This window comes from Oryctolagus cuniculus, chromosome 20 (genome assembly GCF_964237555.1).
Source record: "Oryctolagus cuniculus chromosome 20, mOryCun1.1, whole genome shotgun sequence".
Taxonomy (NCBI): Eukaryota; Metazoa; Chordata; class Mammalia; order Lagomorpha; family Leporidae; genus Oryctolagus; species Oryctolagus cuniculus.
In genome coordinates, this window is record NC_091451.1 from 23,097,405 (window position 1) to 23,120,266 (window position 22,862).

At 45.4% G+C, this 22,862-nt stretch overlaps 1 protein-coding gene and 1 pseudogene across 2 annotated transcripts in view; both read right to left on the reverse strand.

Annotated features, from left to right (window-relative positions):
• Nucleotides 1-22,862, reverse strand: part of TMED8 (transmembrane p24 trafficking protein family member 8) — a 45,515-nt gene that overhangs the window by 19,438 nt on the left and 3,215 nt on the right. For both annotated transcript variants that reach the window (XR_011384935.1, XM_008271991.4), the window contains exon 2: nucleotides 675-756. Coding sequence is in view for 1 of the 2 variants with exons in the window: in XM_008271991.4 (XP_008270213.1) it covers nucleotides 675-756 (82 nt within the window). In the remaining variant the exon portion in view is untranslated. The remainder of the gene's footprint in view (nucleotides 1-674; nucleotides 757-22,862) is intronic.
• LOC138847226 (peptide chain release factor 1-like, mitochondrial pseudogene) lies at nucleotides 11,101-22,486 on the reverse strand (annotated as a pseudogene).

Below are 22,862 nucleotides of genomic sequence, written 5' to 3' on the forward strand. Positions count from 1 at the left end.
GTGAGACAGAGGCTTAGGTGCTCCCAGACAACACTGCTCCATGAACTGATGAGTTGGATGATAATACCTCCCAGGAATCATTCCATTAATATTTCACGTCTTCCACTCACTCTAGAGTTCAGTGTAACTCTTGTCCTCCTACACTGAGATGCCAATCACGGTGGGTAGATGAGATGGATGGACGGAGAAGGAATTTAAGAATGACAACCTCGAGGTCACGACAATGGATGAGTCTGACAAACACATAATAAAACACGGCTTCCAGCTGTTCATGAGACTGAGTGTGTGCGTGGCTATGCATTTTATGGGTAAACACAGCCACTTGCAATTTGGGATCTACTGTAAACGCTTTAACAATGACAATGTTAACAATGTTAACAATGACAATGGCCTTCCAGAGAAGATAAATGGGAACACTTGCACTAGATTATGTCACAGTTTTGTTCTCTCAAGAGTGAAACCAAAAAACAAACAAACAAGCAAACAAAACCTATAACTTGAAAAAGATCTAACATTGCCGCTAAACACACTTCAGGGTTCATTATGACAAAACCACCCACACCCCTACTTCAAGTTGCCTTCCCCCTTGAAGCTGCTGCCCACTTCCCTCGCCAGTTCCTGATCTCAATGAAACCTCTGGAAGCATCTTATCAAAAGCAGTTGTCTGTCCCTACCTGTCAGGGGAGGAATGGGGTTCTGGATCCGAAACAGAGGCCAGCAGAGTGGTGGCCTTGGCGTTGTCCAGATCTTCGTTATCTAGAAAATCACAGAGAGAATGCAATACTGAGTGAAAATATAGTAACGATTTTGTATCTTTATAAAAAACCTAGCAGTTTCAATCAGTTTCTTCTTTCCAAAAATAATGTGGGTATAAACTTCATGTTCTGCAAAGCCCAGTACATAACTTATTCAAGTCAACATATCTGAAGTGTGCTCACAGTCAAAACCCATTCGTATGCACAAGTCGTTTTCTGCAAGCAGCCCCCACACAATTGATCCTAATTCAAAACTCCTATTTCTTAAAAGGTAGATGGCTAAATTAGGGAGAACAGAGAGGACAGAGTAGGATGTGGAATGAAATGCACTGAATCTAGTGTCAAAGAACAGAATATCAACTCTCCATTCAATAATCCCAGCTCCCCGTATCCAAGCTCAGGGAAAGAACTGCTGTAACTCCATGCATTTGTTTAACCACTTACCCACCCACAATTTACTGAATAACTTCAGGCCCTCACGGAGTGCATAGGTGAAATGCATAATGAAGGTCATGCTCCCAAGCTCACAAGAAGCCCACTCGTATTATCATTGCCATTCTGCAGGTAAGGAAACTGAGGCAGAGACAGAATTCCAACCCAGCAGCTGTTCTCTGAACCACTTAGTTCACGTAACCACTTAAGTTGCTACTTCGTTTTGTGGCTGATTCACTTAGCCTTTCCACGAACACTCAGATAACATGTGGTTCAGTGCCTCTGGATGGTTCCTAGTGAAACCGCCTCCAATTAAGACAGCAAGAGTCCAAAGTCCACCTCCCCATACAAAATACAGCCTGATAAAGTAAAGCTCAGATACCGAAAGTGTCAGAGCAACCTAAAGGTGAAACAGGCCAATGTGATCCTGCCCACGTCTACTCTCGTTTCTTATGTGAATGGGGTCTAGTTTTCTCTTGCCTATTCAGTGTCATAGGCAGAAAGACCTTACAGCTCTGACACCTAATGTTTCTCCCAACAAAGGAAGTGAGTTCAAGATGCTTGTCAGGTGCTCCCCAGACTCGGCCACGCTATACAGAGGCCCACTTCACTGGGGGATGAGGCACAAAAACACCACGCCTTGGTGTTGACCTAATGAATTGGTTCCTAATCAATTCTCCTGAGCACTCCTCCCCGCAATGCCCTCTCTGACATATACAGTCAGCTGTCACGTTTCCCACAGGCTCCTCCTCCCCAGCTGGCTGTCTCCACATCAGCAGCGTCTGAACTCGAAGGCTTTGTTTAGTTGTTCAATTTGGTTTGTTCTGTGTTAGTAAAGAGCTCAAATGAACAGGGTGTTTTTTTTTAAGATATGTTCTAAAATATGCAGAGTACAATAACAATAACCTTTCAATAAGGCCACAATTATTTCTTAAGACAACACTCTAACCAGATATGAGAATTTTTAACTGCAAGCTTACTCTGTTGGCCTACATAAGTCAAGCAAGATCTCCAGGGTTTATAAAAATAAACTTTTTCCAAGCCTACTCCCTCTTCTGCTCTATTTTGAAATAGACTTTTGGAAAACAATTCACTTTTTTTTTTCACTTAAATTCACGACCTTTCATATTCATATTATTCAATTTTTGAAATTATATTAATGATGCTTTGTCCATTCTAGAACAAGTTAAGTACAGATAGGAAAACATGTATCTACCATTCCAGATTTGGTTTTATTTAAAAAAAAATTTAGGGGCAGATGTTGTTGCACAAAAGGTTAAGCTGTTGCTTGGGATGCCTGCATCCAATAATGAAGAGCTAGTTCAATCCCAGCTCCTCTGTTTCTTTTCTTTTTCTTTTTTTTTTTTTTTTTAAGATTTTATTTATTTATTTAAGAGGTAGAGTTACATATAATGAGAGGGAGAGAAATGTCTTCTATCTGCTGGTTCACTCCCAAACTGGCCTCAAAGGCCGGAGCTGAGCCAATCCAAAGCCAGGAGCCAGGAGCTTCTTCTGGGTCTCCCAAGTGGGTGCAGGAGCCCAAGCACTTGGGCCATCCTCCGCTGCTTTCCCAGGCCACAGCAGAGAGCTGGATTGGACATGGAGCAGCTGGGATTAGAACTGGCACCCATATGGGATGCTGGTGCACCCATATGGGATGCCGGTGCCGCAGGCGGAGGATTAACCTACTGTGCCACAGCACCAGCCCGTCTGTTTCTGATCCAGGTTCCTGTTAATCATCTTGGGAGGCAGCAGATGATGGCTCAAGTGAATGAGCCCCCGCCATTCACATGGAGACCTGGACCGAGTTCAGGGCTCTAGACTTCAGCCTGGATTAGCCCTGGCTACTGTAGGCATTTGAGGAATGTGAACCAGTGCATGGGAAATATCTCACTTCCTTTCTCTACCACCCTTCCTCTCTCTGCCTTTCAAATAAAGTTGTTTTTTTTTTAAATATCTCAAATAAATAGCATAATATTATTCCTCATTACCTTTAAACTAGAATATTTGGGGTCAGTACTGTGGTACAGCAGTTTAAGCTACAGCCTGCAATGCTGGCATCCCATATGAGCACTGGTTCAGGTCCTGGAGGTTCCAGTCCCAGCTGCTCCGCTTCTGATCCAACTCCCTGCTAATGCACCTGGGAAAGCATTGGAAGACGGCCCCAGTGCTTGGGCAACCCTGCACCCATGTGGATGCAGAAGACCTGAATGGAGCTCAGGGCTCCTGGCTTCAGCCAGGCCCAACCCTGGATGTTGTGGCCATTTGGAGAGTGAACCAGCAGATGGAAGATCTTGTTTCTCTCTCTCTCTCTCTCTCTCTCTCTCTCTCTCTCTCTCTCCCTTTCTCTCTGTAACTCTCCCTTTCAAATGAACAAATAAATTTAAAAAAAAACTAGAATACTTGATTATGTGGCTGTACACCATACTAACGTCCCTGCTGATGGACATTAGTTATTTCCAGTCTTATAATATTACAAATTGTGCCACGGTGCCTAGTATATAGTTCATATTTTTGCTAGGGTATCTTTGGAATAGATTCCAGGGAGTGAAAATTCTCCATAGGGATCATCTATCATTTCACATCACAGCAGCAATGTAGGAATGCTTTTCCCTCAACAGCTTCCACCATTAGAGTCTGTCATCAAACTCCTGGAAAATTTACAAACTTGACATGTGAGGACAGTATCTCAATTTTAATTTGCATTTATTTTTGGACACATTGGAGCATTTTTTAACTTGATAACATCTTTTTACTTTATTTCCTTAGGACAAATCCCCATAATTGAAATTCTTGTCAAAGGACCAACACATTAAGACTTTCCTAAATGCTGGCCATTGCTCTCCAATTCACTTACAGGGATTGAAATGTACTCATCGTCTACATTCTGACACTAAGTGTAATCAATCATTCCTTATCATTTTTCGCCAATTTAATAGGTAGAACATGGTAAGGCATTACTGTTTTCAATATGCAATTCTTTGATAAATCATAGGTCAAAACAAATTCTTGTATGCATATAAAGTCAGTTGCCAGTCAGGTTTTTTTGTTGTTGTTGCTGTTTAAAAAATGAGATTATGCCATACTATTTAATCTGTCTTCTTCATTTGACAATGGCTTTTATCAATTTAAAGCATACCACTGGATCTGCATTTCAGATATCACTCTGCCAAACATTTTTGCCAAAATCAAAATATATTATATACAAAGCAACCACATCAAAAAGGAAACCTGACTTAATTCAATAGTCCTTTACTGGGCCCTTGCTATGTGTCAGGTATGATGTTTCACACTGTGAAAAGAGTTAAATTAGAAATGATTTGTAGGTCGGCGCCGCAGCTCAATAGGCTAATCCTCCGCCTGCGGCACTGGCACACCGGGTTCTAGTCCCGGTTGGGGCACTGGATTCTATCCTGGTTGCTCCTCTTCCAGGCCAGCTCTCTGCTGTGGCCAGGGAGTGCAGTGGAGGATGGCCCAAGTGCTTGGGCCCTGCACCCTATGGGAGACCAGGAGAAGCACCTGGCTCCTGCCTTTGGATCAGCACAGCGGCCATTGGAGGGTGAACCAACGGCAAAAGGAAGACCTTTCTCTCTGTCTCCCTCTCTCACTGTCCACTCTGCCTGTCAAAAAAAAAAAAAAAAAAAAAAAAAAAAAAGAAAAAAAAAGAAAAAAGAAATGATTTGTGCTTTCTAACATCTTGGTCTAGTGACAAAGATAAACTCAAGAACAGTGGTAAGTGTGGTATCATTGAGAACAGAAGTATACACCGAACATGACAGACACAGACACTTAACTTAGGGAAGAACGGTGTCAAAAGAGGCTTCCTGGAAGAGTTGACAATTACACTGTAAAAATAAGTAGGACTTGGCCAAGGTGTAGGGTACTGTAGGCAGAGAAGGTTAAGTGGGCAAAAGCAAGGACACACACACACACACACACAAGAAGCACAGCGGCAACTCAGTGAGGCTGGATGCCAAAATAAAAGTTCAGGCCAATGAGCTGAAAGACACAGGTTCCACGACTTAGCTCCGTTCTTGCTGAGTGCCTCTGCCACGTGCTAGGTGCTGGTGATGAGAACGCGTGAAAGCAGCCACGCTGACGGTCCTCCTGGAGCTTTCAGGTTGCCAAGTAAGACGTGTAGAGGCCCTTCATGTCGAAGGCGGTGAAGAATTTTAGGTTAGGAAATGACACGACCAAGTTTTTACATTTTGGTAAACTGTGGCAGCTGTAGGCAGCGTGGACTTTCCCAGATCCGACGGGAGGACAGAGGCCCTCTGCAGAAATTCTCAGATAGAAGGTACCTAACTAGGGATGGTAGTGGAGACAGACCAGAAGCGACATGATTAGAAAACAATTAGGGGGTCAAACTAGTTTGTGGTTTGTCCATGCTGGCTCCTAGTGACCCTTATTTTCTTAACTAAATGTTCAGAAATCATCTGTCACATATTCTAGAACTTTGCTAAAGATCTGTGCACAGATTCTGCATTCCACTTTTTCTGTTTGGAATAGTTGCTACATTATGTCCATCTGTAGCCCTGACATCCCTCAGAGATGGTACATGATTATATCTACAGTTCTTTCAGGATCGCAGATTTAGTCGTCACCTGCAACATTTGGCTTTCAAACATTCAACCCTTGGGGCAGACATTTAGCCTTGCAGTTAAGACACCCATGTCCCACAGGAGTACCTGGGCTCAACTCCTGCCTCTGGCGCCTCATCCCAGCTTCCTGCTAACGCAGACCCCGGAAGGCAGCAGTGACGGCTCAAGTGATAGGGTTTCTGCCATCCACCTAGGAGACCTGGACTGAGGTCCAGGATCCCAGCTTCAGCCAAGCCACTGTGGGTTCTGGGGAGAACACCAGCAGATGAGAGCTCTTGCTATCTAGTACTGCCACTTCTCTCTCAAAAGAATTTTTTAAAAACACAAATACTCAGGGCTGGCGCTGTGGTGTAGTAGGCTAAGCCTCCCCTTGTGTGCCAGGATCCCATATGGGCATCAGTTCACATCCTGGCTGCTCGTCTTCCAATCCAGCTCTCTGCTGTGGCTTGGGAGAGCAGTGGAAGGATGGCCCAAGTGCTTGGACCCCTGTGCCTGCTTGGGAGATCTGGAAGAAGCTCCAGGCTCCTGGCTTCAGATCAGCCCAGTTCTGGCCATTACAGATATTTGGGGAGTGAACCAGCAGATGGAAGACATTTTTCTCTGTCTCTCCCACTCTGTCTATAACTCTGTCTCTCAAATAAATAAATAAAATGTAAAAACAAAAAAACATAAAAACCAAAACCCACAAATATTCAACCTTCTCCTCCTTGCAAGGAACTGACATTGTAAGTAGTACACAGAGGAGTTCAAAATGGAAGATCTTTCTCTTCCGGTGTCCGGAAGTCAGGGTACAGTCATATGACCTAAAAATTTTCAGCTAGAATTTTAAATAGGAATGGCACAACAGGGAGACAGAATTCATCTGACAGCAGCCAAAGAGCTACGACCAAACAGTACTTGTTGCTGGACCTCTAGAGTCTGCTACTTCAGCCTCCTAACAATTTGATGAGTCTCCTTTTTCCTTCTAATGCATCCTCTTTCTGCTTCTAGGAACCAGGATGAGCTTCTATTGCTCGGAACAAAATTCCTGGAAAGAATCTGTCTGGGTTCAGAAATCTGAACTACATTCTGATCATCATTATTACTACAAACCAAGACTCAACAGCCACATACTACACACACACACACACACACACACACACATCATATGCATACTGTATACCCATTCTGCAGCCCATGGATCGAGGAGTAATTTCAACTTCCAAGTCCTAGTATTTAAGAAATGCATTTTGTAAGGCTATAGCTGCCATAGATAGTAATTCCTCTGATGGATCTGGGCAAAGTAAATTGAAAACCGCTGGAAATGATTCACCATTCTGGATGTCATTAACATTCTTGATGCACAGAAGGAGGTCAAAACAGCAACATTAACAGAAGTTTGGAAGAAGCTGCTTTCAACCTTCATGGATGATTCTGAGTGGTTCAAGACTTCAGTGGAGGAAGTAACTTCAGATATGGTAGAAAAAGCAAGGGGCCAGTGCTGTGGTGCAGTGAGTTAACGCCCTGGCCTGAAGTGCTGGCATCCCATATGGGCGCCAGTTCGAGACCCGGCTGCTCCACTTCCAATCCAGCTCTCTGCTGTGGTCTGGGAAAGCAGTAGAAGATAGCACAAGTGCTTGGGCCCCTGCACCCGTGTGGGAGACCCGGAAGAAGCTCCTGGCTCCTGGCTTCGGATTGGCACAGCTCCGGCCGTTGCGGCCAACTGGGGAGTGAACGATTGGACGGAAGTTCGCTCTCTCGCTCTCTCTTTCTCTTCCTCTCTCTCTCTGCCTAACTCTGACTTGCAAATAAATGAATAAATCTTTAAAAAAAAAAAAAAGAGCCGGCACCGCGGCTCACTAGGCTAATCCTCTGCCTTCGGCGCCGGCACACCGGGTTCTAGTCCCAGTCGGGGCGCCGGATTCTGTCCCGGTTGCCCCTCTTCCAGGCCAGCTCTCTGCTGTGGCCCGGGAGTGCAGTGGAGGATGGCCCAAGTGCTTGGGCCCTGCACCCCATGGGAGACCAGGAGAAGCACCTGGCTCTTGGCTTCGGATCAGCGCAGTGCAGCGCAGCACGCCGGCCGCAGTGGCCATTGGAGGGTGAACCAACAGCAAAAAGGAAGACCTTTCTCTCTCTCTCTCTCTCTCTCTCTCTCTCACTGTCCACTCTGCCTGTCAAAAAATAAAATAAAATAAAATAAAATAGAAAAGAAAAAGCAAGAGAACAAGAATAAAATGTGGAACCTGACAATGTGACTGAACTACTGTAATCTCATCATAAAACTTTAACAGGTGAGCAAAGAAAGTAGAATCTTTTTCATGCTTATTTATTCTTTCTTTCTTTCTTTATTTTTTTATTTTTTGACAGGCAGAGTGGACAGTGAGAGAGAGAGACAGAGAGAAAGATCTTCCTTTGCCGTTGGTTCACCCTCCAATGGCCGCCACGGCCGGCGCACCGCGCTGATCCAATGGCAGGAGCCAGGTACTTCTCCTGGTCTCCCATGGGGTGCAGGGCCCAAGCACCTGCGCCATCCTCCACTGCACTCCCTGGCCACAGCAGAGAGCTGGCCTGGAAGAGGGGCAACCGGGACAGAATCCGGCGCCCCGACCGGGACTAGAACCTGGTGTGCCGGCGCCGCAAGGCGGAGGATTAGCCTAGTGAGCCATGGTGCCGGCCTATTTATTCTTATTTAAAAGGCTTTCATGCTTATTTATTTTTATTTCTCTAAAAGGCAGAGAGAGGGAGACAGAAAGAGAGATATCCTCCATCCCGTGGTTCACTCCCAAGTGCCCACAAGGGCCAGGCCAAAGCCAGGAGCCTGGAATTCAATCATGTGAATGGCAGAGCCCAAATTACTTAAGAAATAACCTGCTGCTACCCAGGATGCAAATCAGCAGGAAGCTAGATCAGAAGCTAAGTCAAGACTCAAACCTAGGGACTCCAACATGAGAAGTGGGTGTCCCAAGTGGTAGCTAAATTGCCAAGTCATACATCTTCCCCAGAAAGTGGTTTCTTGGACGCAATATACTCCTGGGAAAGATGCCGTCAACACTGCTGAGATGACAACACGAGACTTAGACGATTCCCTTAACTTAGCTGATGAAGAAGCAGCAGGGTTTCCAATTTGGAAAGAAGTTCCTGTGGGCAAAATGCTATCAAGCAGCATCACCTGCTACAGAGAACCCTCGTGAAGGGAAGAGTTAACTGATGTGGCAAACTTCTTCACTGCTGTCTTATTTTTTATTTTTTTGACAGGCAGAGTTAGACAGTGAAAGAGAGAGACAGAGAGAAAGGTCTTCCTTTGCCGATGGCTCACCCCCCAAATGGCTGCTATGGCTGGCGCGCTGCGCTGCACCACGCCAATCCGAAGGCAGGAGCCAGGTGCTTCTCCTGGTCTCCCATGCGGGTGCAGGGCCCAAGGACCTGGGCCATCCTCCACTGCACTCCCTGGCCACAGCAGAGAGCTCGACTGGAAGAGGAGCATCCAGGACAGAATCTGGCACCCCAACCAGGGCTAGAACCTGGGGTGCCGGCACCGCAGGCGGAGGATTAGCCTAGTGAGCCACGATGCTGGCCTACTGTGTACTTTCTCCAACACCTGGTCATGTTTATTTAGGCCATGCTGGCAAGTGTATGCTCACTTAGTTTGTATTTCACTGATGATTTATGCTTCTTGGGCATTCTAAAATCTTTTGCGATTACATCTTAAAATATGTCTCTCTTGCTGGTTTTACTATTAGATTGTATGCATTTTTATTTTTTGGAGACTTATTTACTTATTTGAAAGTAAGAGTTAGAGCGAGAGATGGAAAGACAGAGACTCTTCCACATGGGTGACAGTGGCCCCAAACCCTTGGGCCACCTTTTGCTGCTTTTTCCAGGCCATTAGTAGAGAGCTAGATTGGAAGTGAAGCATCTGGGGGCATAAACTGGCATCCATATAGGATGCTGGTGGTGCAGGTGGCAGCTTTACCTGCTGCACCACAGCGCTGGCCTCATCTCTATTTTTATAAAGTTTTGGATACAAACTTTTTTCAACTATTTGTGTTATAATTAACTCCTTTCACTGTTACTTACTTTTTGACTCTTTTAGTGATATCTTTTGTCTTTAATGTAGTCAAGATGTATCAACCAACTTATTCTTTACTAGACCTTCTGTGTCATATTTAAGGCATCTTTCACTATACTGAGATCCAGAAAATATTCTCTCATACTATCTTTTAGGAGCTTATTGTATTGCTTTTCTCATTTTTTTTTAAAAAAATTATTTTCATTTTATAATCTGAAAGCCAGAGAGACAAAGATCTTCCACCTACCAGTTCATTGCCCAAATACCTACAACAGCCAGGACTTGTCCATGCTGAAGCCAGGAGCCTATATCTCAAATTCAGGACTCCTGCATGGGTGGCATGGACTCAAACAACCAAGCCATCATCTGCTATGTACCAGCAGGAAGTGAGATCAGAAGCGGAAGGACTTGTGCTTGAACCAGGCAATTCAACATGGGATTCAACATGGATGTAACATGGGATTTGGGCTTCCCACACAGCTACCCAACTGCACCAAAGGCCCTTCAACCTTTCCTTTTCAACCTGTAACATACCTCACCTTGCTTTTTTGCTGTACTGTGAGTCAGGAAAGAATCAAGTTTCTTTCCTTCCTCTTGGAATAGCCAACTGTCCCAGCACAGTTACCATCCTCCCCCACTGCTCCTTGGTACAATCCTTGTTGCAAATCAGGTGTCCATATAAATGCGGGCATTGCTAGGCTATTCTGTAAAAGCTTTCAAATAAAGTCCTGATATCTGATAGGGCAAATCTTTACATGTTGTTCTTACTCAAGAGTGTCTTCTCTATTTGTGCCATTCATTTCTCTTTATATGAACCAATGTGCCAGACTGCACCAAAAAATCACCAAAACCCTTCTGGGATTATTTTTGGGATCACATTTTTTTTCTAAAAATCAGGGCAAGAAGAATCAACACATTTACAGTATTGAGTCTTCCACTCTTTGAAAATGATACATTCGGCTGGCGCCGCGGCTCACTAGGCTAATCCTCCGCTTGTGGCGCCGGCACACCAGGTTCTAGTCCTGGTTGGGGCGCCAGATTCTGTTCCGGTTGCCCCTCTTCCAGGCCAGCTCTCTGCTGTGGCCAGGGAGTGCAGTGGAGGATGTCCCAAGTGCTTGGGCCCTGCACCCGCATGGGAGACCAGGAGCCTGGCTTCAGATCAGCGCGCCGGCCGCAGCAGCCATTAGGGGGTGAACCAATGGAAAAGGAAGACCTTTCTCTCTGTCTCTCTCTCTCACACTGTCCACTCCGCCTGTCAAAAAAAAAAAAAAAAAAAAATCTCAGCATGCCAGTGTTGCAGCATAGCAAGTAAAGCTACCACCTGTGGCATCCCATATGGGTGCCAGTTCAAGTCCTGGCTGCTCCACTTTTTTTTTTTTTTTTTTTTTTTTTGGTTAAGATTTATTTATTTGAAAGGCAGAGTTACAGAAAGAGAGGGAGAGACAGAGATCTTCCATTTGTTGGTTCACTCTCCAAATGGCTGCAGTGGTCGGGGCTGGGCCAGGCTGAAGCCAGGAACCTGAAACTCCATCTGGGTCTGACATCAGTGACAAAGGTCCAAATACTTGGACTATATTCTGCTTTCCCAGGCACATTAACAACAAATGGATTTAGAGTTTTTTGGAAATAATTTCTAATAAAGATTCATAATTAGCATAGTCTTTCAATGACTGTATCATCTCATCCAGCTGGTAATCTCCTTTCATAAAAGCGTCCAGATCATGCACTGATTTGTTTATTCTGTGATCTGTGACGCGATTTTGTGGGAAATTATATGTTCTTTTCTCCAACCTTCCTTTAGTTCCAACCTGAATCTTCCTAGCATTATATCTTTTACTTGTTTCTTCTAGATGCATGCTGTAGAGTTTTGCACATAACTTCTTCATGGCCATCTCTCTATTTTTCAGTTGAGATCTCTCTTGTTGACATTCAGAAACAATACCTGAATATTGTTATGAGAATGAAAGAATTTTAATAGAAAAATATTCTTTATTTATTAAGGAATACTTCATTTCCTTCTCATTCTTTTTCTTCTTCCTGTGGGAGGATGAACTCTCCAGACGGCACTGTCTGTGGTATTTACATGCTGCCCCCCTGCTCCGCTGGCTCGTTTTGTATCAATTCTCAAATCTTTAGGATTAACCACCAGGTTAATCTCAGTAGACTGGGGTAGTATTGCTACAGTCATAGTGCTAGTATGGACGCGGCCTTGCTTCTCTGTTTTTGGCACTCTGTGTAGTCCGCGCACACCTCCTTCAAATTTCCTGAGCGTATAGGCTTCTGAACCCCCAATGCTGGCAGATGCATGTCTAAGGCCACCTATTTCACTTGGAAAATATTCCAGGGGTTCAAAATGCCATCTTTTAAATGCAACATGTTGCTGATACATATCAAACATCTCTGAAGTAAACAACATTGCCTCCTGACCCCCGATTCCTGCAGTTACCTCCAGGACCAAATCATTTTCATCTGTTTCTTCTGAGGGAACCAAAAGTAAAAGGATCTGTTGCTTCAGCTGTGTAATTTCTTTGACACAGAGTTACTTCATTCTCTGCAAGTCTCCTTAAATCTGCATTCTCATCCCGTAGCAGGTGCTCGATCTCCCGCAGTTCCTGCTCTTTCTTGCTCAGGAGTTTGGTGGCCGCCACCCCCTCAGGCCTCCTGACCTGCAATGGGGCGTCAGACCTTGCCTGGCACTTCAGAAAGGTTCGCAAAGGCCTGCCACGTGTAAACAGCTTCCCCCACTGCCGGGTGACCACAGCTGAGAGGCCCGCGGCTGGGGCCAAGGGCCGGCCGCGCCCACAGACACCAGGCCGCACCCAAAAGAAACCGGGACCGCATATCTAGGCCAAATCGGCAGAACCTGACCCAAACTGGAAATCAGACATGGCGGGTCTCCTCCACTTCTGATTCAGCTCCCTGCTAATGCACCTGGGAAAGCAGTGGGAGATGGCCCAGTACCTGGGCCCCTGCATCCACATGGTAGACCCAGAACAAGCTCCTGGCTCCTGGCCTCAGATCAGCTCAACTCTGGCCATTATGGCCATTTGGGGAATGAACCAGTGGAAGGAAGATCTCTGTCTCTGTCTTTCTAACTCTGCCTTTCAAATAATTAAATAAATCTCTTTAAAAAAATCAAATGAACAATGCCTTTTTAAAAATGCCAAAATAAATTTGCAATCCCAGAAAAACTCAACTTGGATATATATATATATGTATGTATTCATATATTTTTTTATATATTCATATATTTTTAAAGATTTATTTATTTATTTGAAAGGCAGGGTTAGAGAGAGAGAGAGAGAGAGAGGTCTTCCATCCACTGGTTCACTCCCTAAATGGCTACAATGGCCACAGCTGGGCCGATCTGAAACCAGGAGCCAGGAGCTTCTTCTGGGTCTCCCCTGGTTACAGGGACCTGAGGACTTGTGCCATCTTCCATTGTTTTCCCATGAGCATTAGCAGGGAGCTGGATTAGAAATGGAGCAGCCAGAACTCAGAGCAGCAGCCATATGAGATGCTGGCACTGCCAAAAGCGGCTTAACTCGCTGTCCCACAGCGACAGCCCCAGGCATCTATATTACCATATATATCAGTCTGCTAATATTATGTTGATAGCTTTTTACACTTATAATCATGAGTGAGATCAAACTATTTTCCTTCCATCTGGGAGCTTTTTTTTTTTTTTTTAAAGAGTTATTTCATTGTTTGAAAGGCAGAATGACAGAGACACACACACACACACACACACACACACATCTTTCATCTGCTAATTCACTCCCCAAATGGCTGCAACAGCCAGGTCTGGCCCAGGCTGAAGACAGGAACAGAGAACTTCATCTAGGTCTCCCACATGAATGGCAGCGACCCAAGCACTTGCGCCATCGTCCACTGCTTTCCCAGGCACATTAGCAGGGAGCTGGATGGGAAGCCACCCAGGAGCACTCTGAATATGCCAAGGATTTATTTATTCCTTTAATGTAACTCTGCTGGCAATAAATCCTGGTTTTGACTATCTTACAAAAAATACTTTTTTAAAAGATTTTTTTCTTTATTTGAAAGAGTTACACAAAGAAAGGAGAGGCAGAGGCAGAGAGAGAGGTCTTCCACTCAATGGTTCACTCCCCAACTGGTTGCAATGGCCAGAGCTGCACTGATCTGAAGCCAGGAGCCAGGAGCTTCTTCCTGGTCTCCCACTTGGGTGCAGGGGCCCAAGGACTTGGGCCATCTTCTACTGCTTTCCCAGGCCATAGCAGAAAGCTGGATTGGAAGTGGAGCAGCTGGGACTTGAACCGGCGCCCATATAGGATGCTGGCACCACAGGCAGCGGCTTTACCTGCTACGCCACAGCACCAGCCCCTCACCTTCATTCTTGAATATTACTTTCACTTTAAAAATTCTACATTAGTCATCATCTTCTTTCAGTACTATTAAAAAAAACCTACCATTTATTTCTCTGTGCACAAGTCAGATGTCAGTCAAATCCCTACTCGTTTGATGGCACACTGACATTTTCTATGGCTACTTTTAACAGTTCTCATTGCTTTGGTTTTGCAGCAGTTTTAACTGGTAACTCCAAAATCTGGGACCCCTTTGGGTCCATTTTTACTGCCTGTTGTTTCTTTTGATTTTTGTTCACGTTGTCTCTTCCCGTGCCGACTCTTTTTTAATACATGCCAGAAACTGTTCTTGCAAATGGTAGAGGTAATTTGAAGCCTACAGTGAGCCTTCAGAGAGGATCTGCATTTGCTTCCATTAGATACCTGGGGCACTAACTAGACACTGGGTCAATTCAACCAAATTCATGAACTTGAGTCTCTGCCAAGGCCTCCTTCTAGGGCACAGCCTTTCAAGGTCCCACTGCAGAGGAACCAGGGTTCCCCAGGCTTCCCCCTATTTACTGAGTCCCAACATTAATCCCTGTTACTTTGGTCCAGAAAGGCATTTGCCATTCAGCATCTCCACTCAGATTTCCAATTTTATTTGCCCCAGGGGACAAAGGAGCCCCCAAAGAGACTCTCATCTCTGGACCACTCTCTTTATACCTCTCTTCCAGATCACAGCCTGGAAATTCTTCATTATATTGCTATCTCTCGGTATCTTCAAGCATATGTTCATATTTCATCTATATTTTTAAATCTATATTTTGATTTATTTGAAAGGCAGAGCAACACATTCACACACACAAGAAGAGGGAGGGAAGGAGACAGAGATAGAAAGAGAGAGAGAATCTTTCATCCACTGGTTCACTCCCCAAATGCCTACAACAGCCAGGGCTGAGCCAGGTCAAAGCCAGAAGCCCAGAACTCCATCCAGGTCTCCCATGTGGGTGGCAGGGGCACAAGACTTGAGGCCTCACACGCTGCCTTCCAGGATGCATGAGCAGGAAACAATCAGAAGTGCAGTAGCGGGGACTTGAACCAGCACTGATGCACGTGTCCCCAGTGGCAGCTTAACCTGCCGCACCATGACGCCAGCCCCCACCCATGGTTTCTAATTTTCCCTAGGGACAGAACTGGTCCCATGGACCCACTCTGCAATTACTGAAAAAATAAATTCATCCTGCCTCTTTATCTTTTTCAAGTTGAAGATAGCCTTCATGAATAAAATAGAAACAAAAGATTTTTAAAAATTCTGCTTTCTCTCTGTCATTAACAGTATCGGTTTCTCTAAACAGTTCTATCTCCCTCCAGCTTATTCTGCTGCTTATAGTCATAACGAAGACTTCAGTAGGTGAATTTTTAGACAGAAATGCAATTAGCACAAAAATAATGGAAAGCACCAGTGGACTTAGAAGAATGACCTAAGATTAATTCTCAAGGAGATTTATAACCTTTATTTCAGGAAAGAAGTCATCTGAGAGGAGGCCCAGAAAAGGTGGGTTCTTGATGAGCAGGAAGGCAACAGCGATGGAGAGAAAGGTTGGAGGACAGGATATAAACACAGTGAAAATCTCACGGCATGCTTGTGTGTGTGTGTGTGTGTGTGTGTGTATAATTTTTTTTCCTAAACAGTTAAGATATCCATATTATTCAAATAGTTCACAGTGAAAACCTTCTTCCATGTCAGTTCTTACCTCCAAAAGTGATGAATAGTATTAGATTTTGTGTAGCGTTCTGGAGACATTTGATGCATACAAAAAATGGTTATGTGTGTATGTTTATGTGTGTGTTAATATACATATATACATATACAAGTAAATGAGTAAAATGTACTATTTTATACGTATATAAATGAGTACAACATGCTCTCTGTATATTCTCTGACACTCTTTCACATAAATCGTGAGCACAGTGGACACAGCGGGCACGGGTTTATTTTTTATGTCACACAGAACTTGCCATACCTGCCCATGAACAGCTTCCTCGTTCTCTTCCGGAGCAGACTAATGTTTCTTGGGTAAATACTCCATCATGGGCTGACCCAGCTCCCTACTGATGGATGTTCATGTGCTTTCTAACCTTTTATCACCACAATCAATGTTATGATAACCTTGTGGCCATGCCAGGGAAGGAAGGAGTCAGTGGGGGGCATACTGTAATTTTAATGAATACTGACAATTGCTTTTCACAGCATCTGTGCCACTTACAGTCCCCTCAGCAATGCGTGAAAGCATGTTTTTTTGACCAATACAGTGAGTTAGCAAACTACCAATGTAATCCCAATTTCTGTTTTCCTTATTATGAGTTAGGTTTAACATTTTTCATATGTTAAAGAGCCACTTCTCACAGCATTTTAACAGCTTGCTGTGTACCAGGTACTAATGCGTGAAACAAAAAATATTGCTGGGGCCGGCGCTGTAGCACAGTGGGTAAAGTTGCCACCTGCAGTACCAGCATCCCATATGGGCATTGGTTCAAGTCCCAGCTGCTCCACTTCTGATCCAGCTCTCTGTTATGGCCTGGGAAGGCAATAGAAGATGCCCAAGTCCTTGGGTCCCTGCACCCGCATGGGAGACCTATAAGAAGCTCCTGGCCTTGGGTCAGCGCAGCTCCAGTCATTTTGGCCAACTGGAGTGTGAACCAGCAGAGAGAGACCACTCTCTCTCTCTGTCTGCCTCTCCTTCTCTCTCTGTATAACTCTGACTTTCAAATAAATAAATCTTTTTTTTTAAAAAAAGATATTGCACTGTATTTTTAAGTTTAAAGGAATTTTCGTCTGGGGCTGGCACTGAGGCACAGTAGGTTAAGCCTCTGCCTTTGGCATTAGCATCCCATGTGGGCACTGGCTCATGTCCCAGCTGCTCCTCTTCAATCCAACTCTCTGCTAATGGTCTGACAGCAGGGGAAGATGGCCCAAGTGTTTGGACCCCTGCAGCTGCATGGGAGACCCAGAAGAAGCTCCTGGCTTTGGATTGGCCCAGCTCGGGCAGTTGTGGCCATTTGGGGAGTGAACCAGTAGATGGAAGACCTCTCTGTCTTTCCCTCTCTCTGTAACTCTGCCGCACAAATTAACCAATAAATTTTTTTTAGAAAGAAATGCCTTAAATTATGTAAAATTGGTAAAAACATCTTATAATAGGATTCAAAGAGGCAGGAAGTAAGAAAGGGAGAAAGAAAAACACAAGTTTATTTGAAGTTTAAAGTATAAGAAATGCAGTCCAGTTTCACAGAGAGGGAAAACAACCAGGAACCCAGTTTTTCAGATTTCCTGAATTGATCTACTGAAATTTAAACCACTAGAAAGAAGAAAAAGCCTACTTTTCTGTAGCATAAAATATCAGCCAAATATAAGCCTTTTCTGCAAGTATTCCTATAAGAAGCCAGGGCAGATTTTGAAATTTAGGTGGCACCCTCCCTCATGTTCATGTTTGGTCCAGGTCTTAATTTCTGCGAGGTCCCACAGCAGAGGCAGAGCTCCGCCCCGGGGAACACGGATCCCGGGTTAAACAGGCTCAGCTGGTTGAGAAACAGCGTGAAGGCACGCTGCTCTGGGGGCTCGCCTTGGGGGCTGGGGGCTACTTCGCCGCCAGTCTGGGCCGTTCCATTCGGCCCTGGCTTTTATCTCCTGTGACCTTTGCGAAGGTTTTACCACAGTTGAGCCGGCGTCTGACTTCTTGTAGCTGCCTAGGGCTTCTGTTTTTTTTTTTTTTTTTTTTTTTTTCCTCGTTATAATTAACGTAAAATTGAGTTAAAGGACAGAGGCGTGCGTGAATACTAAGATTGGCTTTGCTTTGACTTTTTAGTCTGGCTTTCTGGATCTCCAGATGTGACCGTAGGCTCTCCACTTGTGAGATCCTCAGTTTTTTTTGTTTTAATTTTTTTTTTTTTTTTTGACAGGCAGAGTGGATAGTGAGAGAGACAGAGAGAAAGGTCTTCCTTTGCCGTTGGTTCACCCTCCAATGGCCGCCATGGCCGGTGCACCGCGCTGATCCGATGGCAGGAGCCAGGTGCTTCTCCTGGTCTCCCATGGGGTGCAGGGCCCAAGCACCTGGGCCATCCTCCACTGCACTCCCTGGCCACAGCAGAGGGCTGGCCTGGAAGAGGGGCAACCGGGACAGAATCCGGCGCCCCGACCGGGACTAGAACCCGGTGTGCCGGCGCCGCAAGGCGGAGGATTAGCCTAGTGAGCCGTGGCGCTGGCCAAGAGATCCTCAGTTTTAAAGCTTCTCACTTGTATCCACGCCAAAGTGTTCTCATTGCCTCTTTTCTAGAAGTCCAGGAAAAACAAAAAGCCCTGTCCGGACGGCCCCCCTGCAGAAGGAGCATCATGCTTACGGTGCCGCGACTCGGCGCTTAATTTTAGAACTGGAGTTTGAGGTTTTGGGTAGCCTAACCGAGGAGTGAGCCCTGTAGTCCGCTAGCTCTTGTCTGAACATAACAGGTTGCATTTCTCCCTTGTGGGAAAAAGCCTGCCTGCTCCCGACCCCACACACCCCCGACTCCCCCTGCCTCAAAAGGGGACGCAAGGGCCCAGCTGTTATCATCCTCCATCCTGAGTTACTTCGAAATGGCTTTGTTGTTTTTCTTTTTTTGTACATGTTGGCTGCAGTACTGGTGGTAGAATATACTATAACGTGGGTCATCTCTACTTCTGTATTTATTTATTTATTGCTAGACCTCAGCCACCGTCTTCTCCCCTGCCCCCTCTCTGCCTGTAGGACGTACTGTGTGTAGTCATGCACTTTGTATTAATATATTAGACATCTACAGATCTGTTTTGTACTTTTTATACTGTTGGATACTTATAATCAAACCTTTTACTAGGGTATTGAATAAATTTAGTCTTATTAGAAAATAAAAAAAAAAGAAATTTAGGTGGCACATGAGAAAATGGTCTCTATTTTAAGAAACATATATATATATATTACTATGTATTGAGAAAAATTGAGGAGCTGGCACTGTGGCACAGAGGGTTAAACTGCTGCTGGCCACCATAGCGTCCCGTGTCAGAGCCCTGCTTGGAGACCTGGCTGCTGTGCAGTTAATGCACCTGGGAAGGCAGCGTGTGATGGCTCAAGGACTCGAGTCCCTGTCACCTATGTGAGAGACTCAGGTGGCTCCTGGCTTTGGCCTGGCCCAGACCTGGCTTTGCAGCCATTTGGGGAGTGAAACAGCAGATGGGAAGATGGAAGATCAATCGCTCTCCCTTTCTCCCTTTTTCTCTGCCCTTCAATAAGTAAGTAAATCTTTAAAAATACTGACACATAAAACTAGCAGCATTTTTTATAACGAAACAAAGTTTTAAATGTTAATGTAAAGAAAATAATATTAGAATGATATCCTCTAATGTGGCAAAATCATTGCGATGGTTCCAAAATGGTCAAAATCTTGGAAACAAAGAAAGGTAAAGCGGAAACATAAGCTCAAGAATAACTGAATTAGAACTGAGGACCTAAGGCAAAAGTCAGAGGCAAGAAAATGAAACTTACTTACTAAAATAATTTACCTTTTATTTGCCAATTTAAAAAATCTGAGTTTTCCTTCTGTGTTTCTAGAGTATGGTTTCAGACATTCTGATCATGCTACCAAGTCAAGTTTACCGTGTATTTTGTACTTTCTCATTAAAGAAAACTAAAAAGCAAGTTGTTTTTTTTTTTTTTTTTTCAAAAACATTTGAATATCAGGTCAGAGTTCTTTAGAACAGATCTCCCAGGACTTCCCCTTCCAGGAACAGGCAGCAGAGGGAGAATCAGGCTGGCCTGTCCTGTCCCAGTGTAGGTTACAGACTCGCGAGGCTTACAAAAAAACAAATAAGCTGACTTTATGTTTCCACAAATCCAGGGATCAAGCGATCCAGTTTTTCCTCAGCCTTTAAGCACGGAACGTGTTCCTAAGTGATCACTCAGCTTGGGGTGCACCAGATGGATTGAATTATGATGTGACGAATCAACTACTATTTTAACACTGCAGAAACACAACCCCAAGAAAAAGGCACAGAAAGACACATTTTTTAACACAAAAACCTAACGTGGAGCTGAAAAACACAATGGCTCTTCTACCAGCCAACAGGGTGGCCACAAAGTTTGAACTGTGATTAAATCGAAATAGCCACAGACAGATACAGAACATCTCTATCCACGCCGAACGACCTATCCCACTACCCCCAGCCCTACATTAGGGCCATGAACGACTTTCCCTGACCAGCTTCTAGACCTTAACGTCGAAATGCACTGACAACTCTCGGGCTCACAGACACCAAACCGAGCTCTGAGGCCCACCTGACGGCCAACACAGCTTCGGTCCTTTATTTTCCCCCAAAGCTCCCGAAACAATTTAGAAACAAAACAAAAAAGGCCCCTCTGCCGTAGTGATGCAACACGTATGCCTCAGAGAGTTTCCTGGCATAAAGCAAGATTTCCTTCTCCCCTAGGGAAGTGAGGAACCCAGGTGCCCCGTCAGAAGACCATTAAAAACAATTACGGTTCATAAACAGAAAGAGCGCCATGTCACTGCAGAGCTTAGCTCCTAAGAAGATAAGCCCTTTGCTTCCTCTTCGCTGAAACCTCAGGTCGCAAACAGGAAGACTCTGAAAGCTATTCCCTGTAGAGAATACTGTTTACAGACAAGGGCTTTGTTTTGAAGGAGTGAGGGACCCTGAAAAGCCAGAATCCTGAACCCAAGAACCACCGAACGTCCAACCTTGTTTCTGATCGCTGTTTTCCTTTACGGGAGACAGACACTCTTTGAATTTCATCCTGCCTTAGCTCTTCGTTGCTTGCTTCGTGGGCCATTTTCTAGAAGATGGCAGAAGGGCCCAATCTCTTCATTTAAAGCAGTTATTTGGGGTTGACACCTAAGTCCGTACGACTCGCCTACGCGCCGGATGCAGCAATTCCACGCAGGTTTGGAAAGCCATCCTCTCTACCCCTGGCTTTCTCAAACGCAGCACTCCTACCACGTGGAGCCAGATGCTTGGCTGCGGGGACTGTCCTGTGCACTCCAGGATGCTGGTGACATCTCTATGAGACGTCAGAACAGCTGCTCTCAGACAGTACCCAATGTCCCTCGGCGGCACAGAACTGCTCCTGGCTGAGAACCACTGTTCTTTTTTTTTTTTTTTTTCTCATTTATTTGACAGGTAGAGTTACAGACTGTGAGAGAGAGAGAGAGAGACAGAGAGAAAGGTCTTTCTTCCATTGGTTCACCCCCTAAATGGCTGCCACGGCCAGCGCTGCGCTGATCCGAAGTCAGGAGCCAGGTGCTTCCTCCTGGTCTCCCACACGGGTGCAGGGGCCCAAGCACTTGGGCCATCCTCCACTGTATTCCTGGGCCACAGCAGAGAGCTGGAGTGGAAGAGGAGCAACCGGGACTAGAACCCGGCGCCCATATGGGATGCTGGTGCTGCAGGCGGAGGATTAACCTACTGCACCACGGCGCCGGCCCCGAGGGCCACCGTTCTAATTCAATGACCAGTCCTGGCTGTTTCAGCCGTAACTCCTCATGTTCACCTGGTGCTCCTTCAGATCTCCGCATGGGGATGTTCTCTCTCCATCCGACTCAGCCAAGATTCACAGCACCTCGAAGGCACGCATCAGGGGCTCTGGGAGATGGACACTGCTCCTGCCTTCAAGCACAGGTTTCCTGGGGCACAGGCCCACCAAAGAACCCTAATAAAAGACACCCAGCTAGAAAGCGTTTTGAACTGACCTTTTCCCCCTTTGGAACTCTCATCTCATCAAACTGAAAACACCTTGAGCACAAGGACCCTGACCTGTCCGGGGGTCCCAACACCTGATTAATGGCCGGTAAGAACAACCATGAACTTCATCATAACTCTAGAAAGCAAAGACTCCAGAGTTAACTGAACCTGCCTCAGCTGTAGTGTGTTCCCCTGTAAAACTGGAAGAAAATGGGAGTTGAGAGAATTAAACAATACAAGTAAATCTTTCTCCACACACTGGCACAGAGTAGGCATTCAAGGCACATAAGTTATCACCACTATCTTATTAGTAACATATCCTAGTTCAAGCCGGCGCCGCGGCTCACTAGGCTAATCCTCCGCCTAGCGGTGCCGGCACACCGGGTTCTAGTCCCGGTTGGGGCGCCGGATTCTGTCCCGGTTGCCCCTCTTCCAGGCCAGCCCTCTGCTGTGGCCAGGGAGTGCAGTGGAGGATGGCCCAGGTGCTTGGGCCCTGCACCCCATGGGAGACCAGGAAAAGCACCTGGCTCCTGGCTCCTGCCATTGGATCAGCGCGGTGCGCCGGCCGCAGCGCATCGGCCTCGGCGGCCATTGGAGGGTGAACCAACGGCAAAGGAAGACCTTTCTCTCTGTCTCTCTCTCTCACTGTCCACTCTGCCTGTCAAAAATAAAAAAAAAAATTAAAAAAAAATTTAAAAAAAGTAACATAAGTAACATATCCTAGTTCAAAAGGAAGACCTTGCTCTGGGCTGCAATAACCCCCACACGACATAAAAAATAAATCCGCTATTACGTGCTTTCTGAGGACAAGAGGAAGGAAAGTAACTGAAAAACATTTCTACTAATGTCCTAGGAGGAAGAAGTGAATGCAAGAACCAGTTAGAAGTTGGAGGGGAAGGTGGATCACACCAGGAGAGAAACCCAGTGTACCAGCCCGTGTACTTC